Source organism: Limulus polyphemus, unplaced genomic scaffold (assembly GCF_000517525.1).
Source record: "Limulus polyphemus unplaced genomic scaffold, Limulus_polyphemus-2.1.2 Scaffold1914, whole genome shotgun sequence".
NCBI classification, from domain to species: Eukaryota; Metazoa; Arthropoda; class Merostomata; order Xiphosura; family Limulidae; genus Limulus; species Limulus polyphemus.
The window spans coordinates 176,033-192,680 of NW_013667524.1; the positions used below are offsets into that span (position 1 = coordinate 176,033).

General features: G+C 34.1%; 1 protein-coding gene across 1 annotated transcript in view; it reads left to right on the forward strand.

The window, feature by feature from the left end:
* LOC106465339 (protein transport protein Sec24C-like) overlaps window positions 1-16,648 on the forward strand; it is a 58,191-nt gene that overhangs the window by 10,101 nt on the left and 31,442 nt on the right. The window contains exons 5-7 of the mRNA XM_022393202.1: window positions 4,128-4,236; window positions 8,167-8,294; window positions 8,994-9,132. Coding sequence (XP_022248910.1) covers window positions 4,128-4,236; window positions 8,167-8,294; window positions 8,994-9,132 — 376 coding nt within the window. The remainder of the gene's footprint in view (window positions 1-4,127; window positions 4,237-8,166; window positions 8,295-8,993; window positions 9,133-16,648) is intronic.

The following is a 16,648-nucleotide window of genomic DNA, read 5'->3' on the forward strand; positions in this document are numbered from 1 at the left end:
CAGATGTTTCCGTATATAAATCTATCTTCAAATAATACTATTTGATAATTTTTGTAACAAAAAGTATGTAAGTAAAACATACTGATAGTAAAAATGACTTGTGAATTCTCTCAACTGCTGTACCTCCTTGGCTATACTAACTATATTAAAGTTTATAGTTGTTTTGAAGACATTGCATTTAGTTAGTATAAGATCAGCAATCCTGCATTATTTTCTGGTCTTTTTGGAGTATGTTCTTTCATATCAGTGAATAGCCACCAAGTGGTGGAACCTACACATTTTTATGTACAATAATAATAATAAATTAATAATAATAAAAATAATAATAATTAATGATTTATTATTTTATCTTGAAAACTACATCCTTGAGAAGAAATGAATTTCTTGTGGGTGTAATTTCCTTTATGTAGTTACTTATTTCCTAATCAAATGTGAATACAGCCCTGAATATGGCAAAACTATTACAATTGTTTTTTCTTTTTTAAATGGTATGTTGTGGAATAAGCAAAACCAAGTAATTCTTAACAACGTAACCAGTTTTATCAGGGTTTGGTTGATAATGCTATCCATGATACACTGAACCATGTGGCACACTTAAGATTTATGGTAATACTTCCAGCAGTGCTCAACACATATACTGACTCTAGGTAATGCCATCATAACCAGTACAACTGACATTTATAGTATAGTTAATTGCTGAGGATGAATACCAGTTGAAGATTCATGAAAGTGTTTTAATTTTCACTGAAGTTGTCTATAAACTAGTAAAATGTTTTTTCAGGACATCAACTCAATTTCTCAAACATGTTTGCATGTCCTATGAGATTTGCATGCCACTATTCTTGAGGTAATTCTCACCTAAATTCACGTATTTAACATGAACTGTGCCAGTGCATGATGACATCTTTCAACAAAAGCCCTCTACCAGTAGGAGGATAATGCAACCTCCATGCATAGTAACTACCCATATACACTTGCACTCATGATAACATCATCTATTCTTTTCCTCCGCACTGTATTGAACCTACATGTTTAAATTTTGTATGGCTTCAATTGGATGAGATTTGCCTTCAATAATGAAACTTTGTTTTTCATTATACTTTGTCTTTTGTCTTTGCAGCTTTACTTTATTATAATTAATTCTCAAGCGATGGTGACTTTGTCCTATGTAAGTGATGATATTACATGCACAGGCCCTGTCTTTAAAATGGGGTCAGTGGGATCATTAACTGAGGAGGACATCATGGCCCTACAAGTTGAGGAAAGTCCTCAGCCTTCAACATTGTTTCAGGTGGCATTATCCACTACATTAGACCTTTCCCACTACCACAGGGTGTTTTCTTCCCTTATACTCTCCACTTCTTTTTGTTTCACCAACTTCCTCACCCAACTCCCGGGCCGACCTGGGACCTTAATATAGTTTTTCATGCTCTCATGTGTGAACCTTTTGAGTTTTTGGCTTCTTGCTCCTTATACCACCTTTCTCTTGAGATTTGTTTTCTCTTCCTTCTCACCCATGTTTGATGTTTAGATATCTATGCAATTAATTCTTCTTGTACTCTTTTTGACCACATCTGTATTCTCTCTAGCCAGACTGGTTTTTCATTCCTAAGACTTCTACTGCTAGGAAAGATGATTGCACTTTCTCTCCTATATCACTTCCTTCTATCACTCACCCTTACAATTGTTCAGACTTGAATCAGCTACTGTGTCCAGTCTGGGCTGTTCAATGCTACTTGTCACCCACTTCTCTTCTTTTGGTCCCATCATTATCTTTTTGTACCCTGGAATCCCTCTTCCTCCACAGATCCCCCTCCTTCTACCCTTACTAGATGGCTCTATCAATTTCTCCAGTTGGTATATGCTTGCAGGTTCTTCCACATTTCGTCACCTGACCTATTCTCTTGCTTCCATTTTTGCCTGTCTTTGGATGAAATCCTCCAAGCTGGAATATGGACAACTTCCCACTTGTTTGTCTCACTATCTACACCATCTGGCTGTTTCCTCTCCTACTGGATTTTGATTTCCACTGGTTGGCACCCTTCAATCAAACCAATTGTCTTTGAAAAGAGTAAGTATATTTTCTTTTTCACCTCTCCTTTACATTTATTATGATTCTGTCAAGTGGTTGGTGTTGTTTCCCAGTGTGTGCTCATATCACAAAATCATATTATGCCAGGATAATAGAAAGCACTCAAACCATCTGCTCTGGCTCTACCAGTGCCTACTGCGAAATGGAGTGTTCTGCAAGACCACTTGAGGTATCGTTGTGGTATTCATACTTACTCAATTGTCCCATCCAGACTGTGCCAATTCCGTTCACTACTATGGAAAAAGCCAGCACCAGAGAAGTGTTCTGTCCACTTCTTTGGCTCACACTTGTTAGTTTTTAAAAATAGGGTTTTGTGGTCATCCATTGCACCATTTTCAGTAAACAACCTTTTCAGCTGGTGGTCCAATGGGAATCCAGGCACTTCTCCGAGTCTTCCCAATGCAAGTTCTTCAAGTGGAACACTGGAGACACTTACCAGTTTCTAGCCCCTGGAGTTGTGGACCATGGATAATCCTCACTGGTTGGGCTTAGCACAGTACAGTGAAAAGTGGGGCAGTGATGAAATCGTCAATGTATTACAAGTCACCCCTAAAAATAAATACCACAAAACTAATTTGCCCTTCTTCTGCAACCAAAGCCTGTTCAGTAGAATCAAGGTGTGCACACATGGTATGGTCTGATTGTGCCCAAACTACACTACACATATTGGCTTGCTTACCACTTTTGTGAAAGTGCCCAGATAGTTATGTTTTCATTCTGCCTATCTCTGCAATGCTTGGGTCTCATTTGCCTCTCCTTCAACAATCTGGGTGAAAAGTATACACTGGTTAAGATGAGATGCAGTCTCCCATGGGTATGTCCATATGGAGCCCCTACCATCAGATATCACACTCCATGGGCTTCCCTTTGGGTGTTTTCTGAAGGGAGCATATCTAGGTAAATATTTGCACAGGCCGATTCACCATTTCAGTGTAGAATTCTATCATTTCTTTGTGCAGAGGTGAGTTATCATCTCAAAAGTTAACATTTTCCTAATCTGAAAATGTATTTCCAATAGATGCTTACCACTTCACACATTTCCACTCATCCTCCCCACTTCCAGTGCAGATTTTTTCCCCTCGCTTCATGAAAGAATGACATTATCATGAGTGTAAGTGCATAGGGGAAGGTACTGTACATGGAGCTTGTGTTGCTCTCCTATCAGTGAAGGGTCTTTGTTGCATGATGATGTCACCAAGCATCAACACAATTCATGTTAAACACTTGAATTTAGGGGGAAGTTACCTCAAGGCTAGAGGCATGCAAATCTTGTAGGCAGACACACATAAAAGATAGCATTTCTGTGTGTGGTTGTATCTGTTGGAATACATTTTTCAGATTAGGAAAGTGTTAACATATAAATGAAGCTTAATAAGAGTCAGCAAAAATTGGTTCTTCTTCCTCTCCTTAAATTTTAAGCATGTTGATTTTCACTATTTATACTTTTTGTCAATATCTTGAATTTTGTGCATGTTTTCTTTCATATACATATCAAAGAATGAATACTTAAAACTTTTAACTGTGATTCAAACTTTCACACAACAAATGTATTGTATTGTAAATTCAGTTGTTCCATGAGTAATAAAGTGTTAATTTGGATTAGACATTTGTACATGTTTTGTTGGGAATAAAATCAAAGAACATAAAAAAAAAAACTTCTGCTGTTAAAGAACTCAGAATCCACAATATTATTAATTGATTCTGACTTAGTTATACTACTGTGAAAATAATTTTTGGTTGTTATTTTAATTACATGTGTAACTATTTTGTGTATGTTTTTGAATGGCGTGATGGTCAATCCCACTATTCATTGGTAAAAGAGTAGACTAAGAGTTGGCGGTGGTTGGTGATGACTAGCTGCCTTCCCTCTAGTCTTACACTGCTAAGTTAGGGATGGCTAGCGCAGATAGCCCTTGTGTAGCTTTGCACAAAAATTTAAAACAAACAAACAAATGTTTTTGTATTGGTATTTGTTCTTGTGTGTAACAAAAAAATAAAGTAAAATAAATTAAAGGATGTAATTTATGTTTTTTAGGTTCAAGTAATAGAAGCTGACAGAAAGGAAAGAAGTGGTACATTTTTTACCAGCACAAAAGGAAAAGTTCCACCATTAGTTACCACAGATTTCACTGTTAAAGATGATGGTAAGTTTTTAGAGTACTGTGTGCACACCCCTTGTAAGAAACATTTTAACACTTCTGTTTCTCTTAGAATCCTTGCTAATGTACTTAATTTGGCTGTTTTTCTCTTTGAGAACTACATTGTATCAAATGGTATATTTTCATTGATTGTATCTAAAATCTTGATAATAATCTTAAATATCTAAAAAATTATATTGAAGATCAAAAGTTAAATTATAGCAATCTTCATAGTTCAGTTAGTATAAGGTATTTTTTATTGTGAGGACAGTCAGACATTTAGATTTTTGATAATTTATTAATAATTAGGTAAAATAAGTATGGGAACTTTATTTTCAAATCTGAATACAATGCAATTATTACTGCTTTTTCTTTACACATAAGAAACTTCTTTTTGTTTGTAACTTTGCTTAGTTTAAAAGAAGTATAATAATCCAGATAGTTGTGAGAAGATTGGTCTTAAATCAGTTCTGTCCTCTAAGGACCATAAAACTTTTCTACATAAAACTCATTTGTAATTAGTTTAAAAGTTTTCAAAATTTATTTTCACTTTCACTGTTGAAAAACGTAGCCTTTTGCTTCAGCATGTTGTGCATCTGAGGAATGCAAAACTAACCACCAGAATCTGGTGCTTTTTAAAAAAGAATGGCAAATATCTTTCTAGGCATCTTAAGATTTTTTTGCCTTGTTTTGTGTTGTTGTACCATAACACAGGTTTCTTAAGTGGTTATATTCTACATGTTTTGATCTTCTACTGTCGTATTGTACTAAATATTAGTTTTACTGTTGATTATGAAAATTTGTTTGGATTTTTAAAATCTTATTATATTTATGCTTTGCAAGATATTTAAATGTATTATTTACCTTGTGTACTGGTCTAAAATTATGTGAAAAATCTTATGAAATAAGAAATTAGTATGGAAAAATGTTTTTTTAAAAATGGATGTTCACCAGGCTTGATCATATCTGATTTAATTGTGTAGGTAAAAACATTAGAATGCCAAATTTTTTTGCTTGTACCTGTTTGACCATGATTTACATAGTCTGTGACAATGTTATGAACTTTCAGTAATTCATGGATGCAAAATTATCTTTTTTTCAAATGCCACTCCAGCCCAGTTGTCAAAATTTCTAGATGCCAGAAGAGATTTTTATTGTCATAAAAAGCAAAATTGCCTCCCCCCCAAACAGTAATTTGTTCATTTATTACTTTTTTTTTGTCTTTGTCTCTAAATTCATGAGCATTCACAGCAAATGTCCAATATTATTTTCTGTTTGAATATTATTGTTTTTGTCTGGATACTTTAATTTCTGATTCAAACACATATTGCCACATAGCTAAAACCTAGAACTTAGTAGGCCAGCCTAGATGTAGATAGATCAAGATCAGGAGATAAGAAGTTTTGAGTGTAAATATCAAAATGATGTTACATGTGGTGATGTTATGATTTATTTTAGATCTAGGTCTAAATCTTGTTCTTGTATTAGGTTAACCTATAGAACTAAACACTAACGGGAAGCTGTACTTCTGCTGTTCAATGATACAAAACATAAAATATCATATAGCTTAGATCTACAAGTTTCAAGTCTTGATTTTTATTGCCATGACCTATATTTAGGCCTTCTGATTGGTATTAAGACATCTGCACTGCTTTATTGCTATTGATTTTAGTCAAGGTCTAGGCCAAGATATAAGTTATGTAATAATAATTGTTATGCAGTTCTCCAGATAAGACGCTACATATTGTTTGTATTCCACCACTACATGAATGCCTATTGTATCTCTTTAGTTTGCTCTCCCAAGCAGTACTGAAGAGCCATAGTTCAACTAAACTATAGTCTACTGCAGGAGTAGTAGCAAATTTCATAATAAATTAGGCATCTATGTTATTCACAGATTTTATCTTCAGTGAAAATACAAGTTTGAGTGAGAAAAAGAAAAATTCACAAATGAGTTTTCAGTGATCACGAGCTGATAATTACCAGTAGTTTGAGGTTTCTGTTAAACTGAAAAAAATATATACAAGTAGTTTTATCGATCAATGTCAATAAAGTAATTACTGTGTTGAATTTATGCCTTATTTGCCTCAGGTAATCCTTAATAGAAATAAGAGCAAGAGCTTAGAAAAAGAAAAATTCACAAATGAGTTTTCAGTGATCACGAGCTGATAATTACCAGTAGTTTGAGGTTTCTGTTAAACTGAAAAAAATATATACAAGTAGTTTTATCGATCAATGTCAATAAAGTAATTACTGTGATGAATTTATGCCTTATTTGCCTCAGGTAATCCTTAATAGAAATAAGAGCAAGAGCTTAGTAAATACAGCAAAACAGTGCCAAAATTTTAGATATTGGACGACGAAACCCAAACTACATGAATGTTCAGCATTGCAGTTTATTTTGAGGTGTAAGATACTCATTATGTCAAAATCTTTTGTGAATCACTGATTATATATACCCGTGTGTGCACACACATGCTCTGCATGAATCAAAGTCCTGGTCAGACAGTGGTTTGTTTGGTAATTTAGTAAAAATCAGCCAAATAGTCCTGAAGTTAATAGACATTGTAAGCAAAAGAAACCCTCCATTTATAATTTTTTGGACCATGAAATCATGAGTTCATAGTGCAAAATACCAAATCTGTAATTATTCTTAGAGTATGGCCCTCTTTATACTGGCTGTAAGCAACATCTGTTTACATTTCTACATTATCAACATGATACTTAGGAGTTTTGGCATTAGGCTTGTGTTTGGTTTGTACCAAGCATAAAAAAATATTTATTCCAAGTTTTCTGTTGTGTTAAACATGACATAATACATATAAACATTCTAATTTTTTTATTATTTACTCACATTTTATTTAATTGGTGTTATTGTTACATTTCTTTCTATGGTATGCATTTAAACTGAAATTTATGGTTTTTCACCATACCTGTGTAACTGAACTTGCTTTATAGTCTCTAGTAGTTTTAACTTATCTCTGAATGTTTCAGTTATTATTATTATTATGAGTTTATACTAATTTTATAATGAGTCTGTATCACAGTTCGTGAAAATAAACACATTATTCAGTAAATCTGTGGTTTTACTTTTTGTTTTCAAGTTATTAAGAGATGTCATTAACTGGTGGATAATGGAAAACTTAAAAATCAGTCAGGGAAAGGAAGATTATGTTATAATTTTACTTGAATTTTCAGAAATGCGTAACATTCTGTTAATTGTCAAGACCATAAAAATGTCATTCCATTAGAACATTAAAGGTGTGTGTATATATACAAGTTCAACGTGGTAGACATATTCTGGTCATTAGTTCTCAAATTGTGGATGTGTGCAATAAAAAAAAATGTGTTGTCCTCTGAGCTGTCTAACATTAAAGAAAATTATTTGTTTTTTCATTTTGCCAAACAGTTTGTTTTCTGAGCCTTTAGTTGCTTTTAGTGAGAGAATACTGAGACAGTACACAGTAAAAGATATGATTATGTGAGGCTTCTCATATTGTTATTAATTTATAGTCACTTGATCTGCTGATCAAAGTACACCTTGCTGTTTGCAGGTTACCTATTCTCCTTAACAAAATTTATGAAACATACTGTAACAAAAACAAGAGTCACATAATAATCAACTTTTATTTTTTTATGAATAGTGTTAAAAAAATAAGAAGGAAGACAGTTTTATTGCCTAGCCTTGAGGTTTGGTAAAATGTTATTATGGGAGAGGTGGAAAGCAGAAAATTAATTATCAAGGTATTGAAGTGAATTTTTATGACTTATTGCAACTTGTAAGTGTCAGAAAATTATATGGTGGCTTATAATCCTTTACTAAATGTATGTAGTTAATATACAAATAATTTGTAAATATGTATATATATTTTTCAATATAGGTAATATTCATCTATAACTAATATTATAACTTTTAATTTTGTGAATCATTTCCAGGGAATTGCAGCCCTCGTTTTGTAAGATCCACAATCTACAGTGTTCCTACAACTTTTGAAATGTTGAAACAGACAGCCGTTCCCTTTGCAATAACAATAAGTCCATTTGCTAAACTGAAGGAAGGAGAAGTGGGTATTTCTGTTTAGTTATTGTTAGCTTGTTTACAGAGGTTTTTGGATAAGGACATTACATATTGACGGTGACATAATTGGAAGAAAGCATACTCCTTGCCACAATTTCTGGTGTTTAAAATTAAAAAAAGATAAACTAATTGACTATTTCAGAAAATAGTTTGTTTTGGAAAAGATAGAGAAATTATTTGCTTTATTCTATGGAGTTGGTTAGTTTAGAGCAAGTTAGACTAGTTGCTCCAACTTCTGAAATGATTATTTCACTAGAAGATAAAGTACTTTCTCATATTGTTGAGTTGATTAGTTTCAACTAGTTATTTTAGTTTCTGGAGTTAATTTGTTAGAACAATGCACTTAGTCATCTGTTTGTCTAATCTTATGAAATTGGTTAGTTTAGAATAATATAAAGTGAAGTATTTGCTTCATTTTCTTGAGTTGACCCATGTAGAACAAAGAAATATAATCCTATATCAACTTCAAAACCTAACTTATTTAGAGCAGTATAAAGTAAAATAGATGTCTCAACTTGTGGTATTAAAACTTAGAGGATTGTAACTCAGTTGTATCATCCTTAATATTTAGTTCATTATTGAAAAGGCTATGTAAATTTAAACATCTATCTTCATGATTTCAAATTGTCTAAAGTTGCATGATGATTACTGCTGATTAATATAAAAAAACTGTTATACTTTTCAGCAATACCCTCCAGTTTCCAATTTAGGTGAGATGGGCCCAGTCCGCTGTATAAGATGTAAGGCCTACATGTGTTCATTTATGAAGTTTATAGATGGTGGAAGAAGATTCCACTGTGCATTTTGTAAAGGAATAACAGAAGGTAGGCTTTATTATTAGGAGAAGCAGTTGTATAATCTAAATTTCATGCTTTCAAGTACTTTATCATACAAGTAAAGCTGCCTTCATTCAAACTCTACTTCTAAGAAATTTATGCAGTTTACCCCAGAAATTCATGGACATTACCTCTTTAATTTTTATATGAAAACATGTTTCTGTTTCATAACAAGTAATTCATGATAAAACTGGGGTATGTACGAAACACAGTAGCTGAAAAATACCAATTATGTTATAAACTATGCATGAAAACTTAAAAAAAAAACCTTCACAGAAACAAGTTTTCTTCTGTTAGGAATGAAACCATGTATTGACTTTTATTTATAAGAAGTTCTTTAAAATCTCAATTTTGTAAAGCAGTACTGACAAAGATCAAATGTGACACATAGGACAAAATTTACATCTAAACTGAATAAAGTTGTGTTTGTTATTCATACAACTTCTCAGTTCAACTCTTGAGTGAGATGTATAGGATCTGATCCAGACAAAAGTGTTTTGCATTCAAACATATTATTTTAATTCATATTGAAATTAAGATACTTCTGTTAAGTTCCAGTTTTACAGCTTGTTAAATTCTTGGGCTGGGTATGGCATAGTAATTAGCAAGCCTAGACCGTTAATCTGAGGGCTCTTGAGTCTTTTCACATTGCCACAAAAATTTGCTGTACACTTTGGGGCTATATATAGGTGTGCTACACAGAGATATCTCTTGTGTAGCTCCCCAGTGGCACAGCGGTATGTCTGTGGACTTCAAACTCTAGAATCCGGGTTTCGATACCCGTGGTGAGCAGAGCACAGATAACCCATTGTGTAGCTTTGTGCTTAATTACAAACGAACTTGTGTAGCTTTTGTGAAAATTCTAAGACAAACAAACAAATTTAAATTGATCTATAATTACAGACTGACTGTTATCAGATCAAAGAAAAATTGTTTGTTGAATGTTGTTTATACAATATCAGAGCTCATCCTTAGTTTATAGCACTAGATAGGGAAGGTTTGTCATTCAGATAAAAATGATTATTATGTGTCTACATGTAGCATTATTTACACAACTTCTAAGGCATATCTTCTTTTCAAATAGAACAGTCTGTTGAATGTATTTTTATAATCTCGTAGTTTTTATCTAACTTAGACAACAGTATTAAAAGAAAAGTCTTATAGAGAGAAAACAAAATTTTCCAATACGATACCTTGCCTCTTCTCACATAATAGCTTTCCTCAATTTGAGCTGCCCTCTATATGCACAATTTTTGCTCTCCACTAGCCTTGGTGCTCCCACATACTCCTCACATGTTTACACATACTTTAGCTGTGCTGTAACATGCAACCTTGTCTCATTTATTATGTTTCCAAACACTGGATCCTCTTTTCTGGGCTCAATCTCAACAAGTCCAACTTCTTACTTGTCACAGCCTGGGTGCTCTGAATCTTGTAGTGGATCAGCTCTCTCGTCCCAACAAAATTCTACTGATGGAGTGGTCTCTTGCTTCTTAGGTATTCTGGTGGTTATACTCCCAGTTGGGTACCCCCCTTCTGAATGCATTTGCCACCCTCCTCTATATTAAAATCCCCCTCTTCTAGTCTCTAGTTCTGCATTCTTCAGCTCAAGCAGTGGATGCATTCAGTTAGGGCTGGTCCAACCTTTACCTATATGCTTATCCTCCTATCCATCTTCTTCCCAGCATCCTCTCTCTTATTCAAACAACTGTGTGTCAAGTCCTTCTCATCACTCCATTCTGACAAACATAACTGGTTTTCACTCTTGAACCTCCTTCAGTCCTCTCCTCCCATGCTGTTTCCTCTTTCCCAATCCTTTCTCCGCAACTTTATCTCTTCATCATTCATCCAACTGAAGACACACTCCATCTCAATGTGTGGGTTTTGTCCAGTCTTTTGAAAAATGATCCAGATTCTCTACATGAGTAGTCTTCCTTCTTTTTTGTTCTGTCTGCTCCTCTTCTTTGCTGGTTTACCAGCATAAATGGCACATTTTCCAACACTTGTTTTCTCATCTTCCCAACCAAATGTTCCACAACTTTCCAACTTTTTTACTTGGCTCTTTGACAGTGGTTTATCTATTGTGGACAATAGAGTGGTATTATCCAAAAGTTTTCATTTTTCCCGCTTCTACCATATTTTCCCCCCTCTTATTCTCTCTCTCCTGTTTCATTCCTTTTGACTTCTTCATCCTCCCCACCCAGTTGCCCCACCAGATTGGAATCTCAGTGTTGTTCTTAATGCCCTTACCTTTAGCTTCTTGCTCTATGTACCATCTCTCCCTCAAGACTTATTTTTTACTCCTTTTTTGCATGTCGATGTCATTTGTCAGAGATCTTTGCTATTGATGTTTACCACATTCTTTATCATCATTCATATGTTCTTCTTTTTCCCAATCATATTTTTTCCCCAAAATGGTGTAGGCATGTGAAGGGGACAGTACGTTCATGCATGTTTCCCTTCAAGCTATATTCACATTCTGATCTCAGTTGTTATCTTTGTCCTGTGAGAGCTCTTTGTTGTTATGTTGCCTGCACTGCTTCTTTTTGTTGCTCTTGTTCTCATCTATTTATCCTATGGAATTCATCCTCTACTCAGGATCTCTCACTTTTAACCTTTACCGGTTACCTGTAACCTTTACCTTCATCAACCTACTTGTCTTACTTATGCGTCATTGAAAGAGGATTCTCGTCATATCTTCTAAGTTTCTTCTCACCAGATTGATCATCTCACCCTTTCCCTGGCTGCTCCATTGTCCATTAGAGGAGATTATGCAGACTAGCATGTGGACTATACCTCATACTTTTGTCGCTCATTACCTGCATCATGTGGACATCTCTTTCTCATGTGATTATCACTTGCCACCCATTGCTATTTTTCATTTTATAGACTCTGAATGGATAAGTTCTCACTCTTTTATTTCTTATCTTTACAGTAGCATCTTTCTACATCCCTGGATTCCACTTTGTGGCAAATGGTGCCTGTCCAGGTATACTTAACTGTAAATCTGCACTCACTGATGAGATGAGGGTGTTTCACAAGACTGCTAGAGGGTTCCTCAAGGTATCTTGCATCATAAAGAAAGCCCATACCATACCACACCGATTCATGGACTATCATGAGCAAAGCAGTGTTGGGGTTACTGCTCATTCCTCCAGTCCTAGTTGAATAAACCAGGACTGGAGTGCTTTTCAAAATAGGGTTTTTGTTGTCACTCATTGCACTGTTTTATGGTGTTGTATTCATTTGGACTCCCCACTGTGTTTTTCCACCCCTCTTCCAGTAGAGTATGGGAGTCCTTGTCACATACCAGTACCTAGCCATTTGGGTGGTGGACCATGGGGGCTTCCTCCCGAGTGAGACCATTCCACTCAGTCGAGAGTAGGGTGGTGGTGTTCTGTTAGTGTAGATGGTGAGTACTCTCCTTCTACTGTGGACCAGAAGATAAGTTTCTGATGCCACCTTGTTTTGGACTGGATGAATCCACCACATGTTTGAAGACTTATGTTGGGTGGTCTGGGAACCAACATCCAGGGAGCAGTAGGATGGGGGAAAGCCAGCTGAAGGGGTGAGCTGTTGTGAGTCCTCCTACTGTGAACCAGACAAAACATTTCTGACTTCACCTGGTTTAGGACTGGAGTTGACCTGCCACGTTTGCATTCCCCCTTCCCACCATCACCTATGATGTCGGGTTTCCAGGTGGCCTGGTGTTGGTTGTGTACTGAGTCTGCACACATGTGCTCTGCCTGGGTTGTTGGAATGGAAGTTACTTTTACCTTCTGCTTTCTGGGCTTGAGGTATAGATGGTTGGAACCCTCTTCCTACCATGGCCCACAAGACAAATACTGGATGCTTCCTAGTTTTGGACTGGAGTTAATCCACCAAATATGGTCTGACATGCCCTACCCACTCTATACCATCTGGCACATCCAATTACAGATTCGATAAGTCTCTTTTTCCACCCAATTTAGGGACATGTATCTTTACAGATAGTGAAGAGTATATCTGGTAAAGATGGGGTGTGGTCTCCCATGGGTGTGACCTTATATATTAGGATACCACACACCATGGATTCTCTTTGGCACTTTCCGAAAAGTGCTCATCTAAGTAACTTTTGCATGGTCCCTTCACCATTTCAGTGTGGGATTCTAGTTATTATGTGAGATGAGGTAAGTTATTGTATTGGAAGTTAACATTTTTCTTCATTGAAAATGTATTTCAGATAGATACTTACCTCTTCTCACACTTCTCACCCATCCTTCCCACTTCTGGTGCATCTTTTTTGTCTAATCTCCAAATGATGATTGTACTCTACAATATAGAGAGAGTCAGCTGTGCTAGGAAGGTGTTTCACACTCCTATTGGTGGAGTGTTGTTGCATGCTACAGACCATGTGTAAACATGTGATGGTATGTGGTAAGCTAAAATTGTGCATATAGAGGGCAGTACAAATCGAGGAAAGCCATTGCATGATAAGAGGTAAGTATCTATCAGAAATACATTTTCAGTGTAGGAAAATGTTAACATCTGGTAATTGTAGTTTTTAGAAATTTTCTGTTCGTGCCTGGTTTACACAACATAATTGGCAGAGATGAATTCTTACATAGAAGTGATTTATTTATTGAATGTTCTTCATGCAACCCTTTCTTTTTTGTCCTTGCTTATAGTTCATAATTAGTAAAGGTTAATTTTCTTAGCTAAAATTGATTCATTTGTTTTCATTCATGTAACATTTAATTTCGTGCTTAAATTAAGCACTTACTTTCTGTATTGTTATTTTAAAAAAATCTGTGAATAGAGGTGAATTCTCATTTAAATTATTTAAGAAATAATATATACTTATATGTACATTATATAAGTTTATTTATAGATACATAAACTTATTTTGTGACATCCCAGTGTATGTATGTATGTATGTATGTATGCATGTGTGTGTATGTAAGCTTATGGTTGATTTCACAATTTGGATATCTATTTTCCACTTGATAGGTGGATTTCCCTTCCTTAGGAACTTTGTTCATTCCTTATTTGCCAGTTGAGGACTTGGTTATGAATTAAAGTAATTCTAAAAATAACTGCAACAGCTCTTTTTAACAACTTGGAAAACAAAACTATTATTTTACAATTATTCAAATGTTAAGAATACATTTTCCTAACTAAATTAAAAGTTTTGTCAAGTGAAAGTGTCAAACAATCTAGTGTAAACAGTGAGTTTGTATGACTCATTGTAGCTCATAATTAGTGTGTATATAGCGATACAAGTCAAGTTTGGATATAAAGGTATGAGTGATGAGAGAACTATACAACCTACAGCTTGTTTTAAATACATATGCAAAAGAAATTTATCATAATAAAAAAAAAGACCATGCAAGGTGATCTTGAAACACCACGAATTGTATTTCATTTTAAAAATACAGTAATATCAGTACAAGTTACATTAAACTCTAAATATTCTTCTGTCAGTTTCAACAACTAATTCAAAATGAGGTTATAATATGATAGGCAAAACCATGAGGTATATCTTCAGTAATGTTCATCATGAAACGTTGAATATAATATTTTTCTAATATTGTTACTTTATTGTCAGTATAGTGTTACTATTTAGTAGTTTTAAGTCTTACTAATCAATGAGCAAAAGAATGACTTGTGACATCAAATTCACGATTAACTGCAACTGCTAATGACCGCATGTGATAAGCAAATAGGGTTCGTAGGTCACCTTGCAGTGTGCCTCCTATGAGTTAGAAATGCATAGAAATACAGAACTAGTTGTCACTACATTATGTTTGAAATCCAAAACTACAAATAATTTTTGGTGAAACCTTCAAATTCTTAGTCCAAATTACTGTCCTGAAATAGTTGGCACAACTTCTCTTCGTCACCATAAGTGGCATCACCGTGGACATTGTCTTCATCTCCGTTATCTACAGCAACAGTAGCATCATTATTCCATAGGATGACATCTTCTGAATATATATGACATATATATATTCTATATATATTTATATACACCTGTTTCAATTGAGAGGAATGAAAGTTTCTTGGTTTTCCCACACCAGTATGTTATTATCTAAACTTTTGTATCATCCCAGTATACATTATATGTATATATGTAAGCTCATGGGTAAAAAATTGTTGTAGGGATATATCAAAGCTCATACCACCACTTATTACAATGTCTTAATATTTTATTACATTATATTTTTAGATACAGCTGTTATATTTTTTATTTTCTGTATTTTTTTTCATCTGATGCATGAGATGTAAATACAAGACTGTATTTCTAGTTGTGACTTGTGGCAGGACATGGTTAAAAGTGAGGATGTTGTTGAATTGATTTTCTCTGATTATTGTTATTAAGTTTTTTTTCCACTGGTCTATTTTTTCAGAAGCTTTGCACTATATTGTATATCCATTTTAAATTGCTGTCAAATTATAAGTTGATGTTTATAAATAATTAGCCTCTGCTTTATTTAATAGGCTAACATTATTTTCAGATTTCTATTTCTATGTGTGTTTGCAATATATTCTACCTCTGTTAAATTTTTTGATTTCTGATGCAGTGTACTTTGGTCCATTGTAGATTTCATTCCAGTTCATCAAAATTTTCTAACAAGGTCTTTCTCTATGGTTTATCATGATTTTTTTATCGTACTCCTAAATTGATTACTCAAACTTGTTAACTAGATGGTCTTTCCAATACTTTGGTGATGATAGATGATTCTTTAGTGCTACTAATGAACTTATCTAAATATGTGAAGAAAATATGCTGAGTTCATTATCTTTGTATTAAAGAGACTTGATTTTTGAACTATAAACACATACAACATCCATATTTGGGATTTAAGAGTTTTCACCATGAAATTCACATTATCATTTGACACTTTTCATCTTTATAGTTGTTTTACTGCCTATGGAAAGTGTAATTGAACACAACATTCTGATATTCCATAGAGCTATGATAAAATTAACAGATTCATCTATTTAGTCCTAAAAATGAGCCATTTCCAAAACAATTGTTAATTATCCGTGTTTCAGCATGCATATTCATTAGTATAAATGTCTTGCAAACAACTAATAGAACAAACTACTATTAATTTGATGTTATTTACAATATCTTAATATTTTGATGACTCAAATGCATTATGTTTCTAAATTTAAGGTTTATTGGTGAAGAGATGGGAAATTTTATTAATTAATTACTTTGATGGTAATTCTGACAAAGCTAATAGGGTAAAGTTACAATATAATTTTGTAGGGAAGTTTTTAGTTAAAAATTAAGAAATTAAGTTACATTGTGTATTACCCAATTGAAAACAGCTTTATTAGTAATTTAATTCACATCATGAAGATACTTTCTATTGGTCTATTTGAAATTATAAATGCATCCTTCAATTGAACAAACAAAGGTGAAATGAGCAGTAACTGCTTAGTTCAGAGTGACACTTGTAGAGAAAGTATTGGAGAACAAATCTACAAAAGTAGCTCGGGTAAAAGGATGATG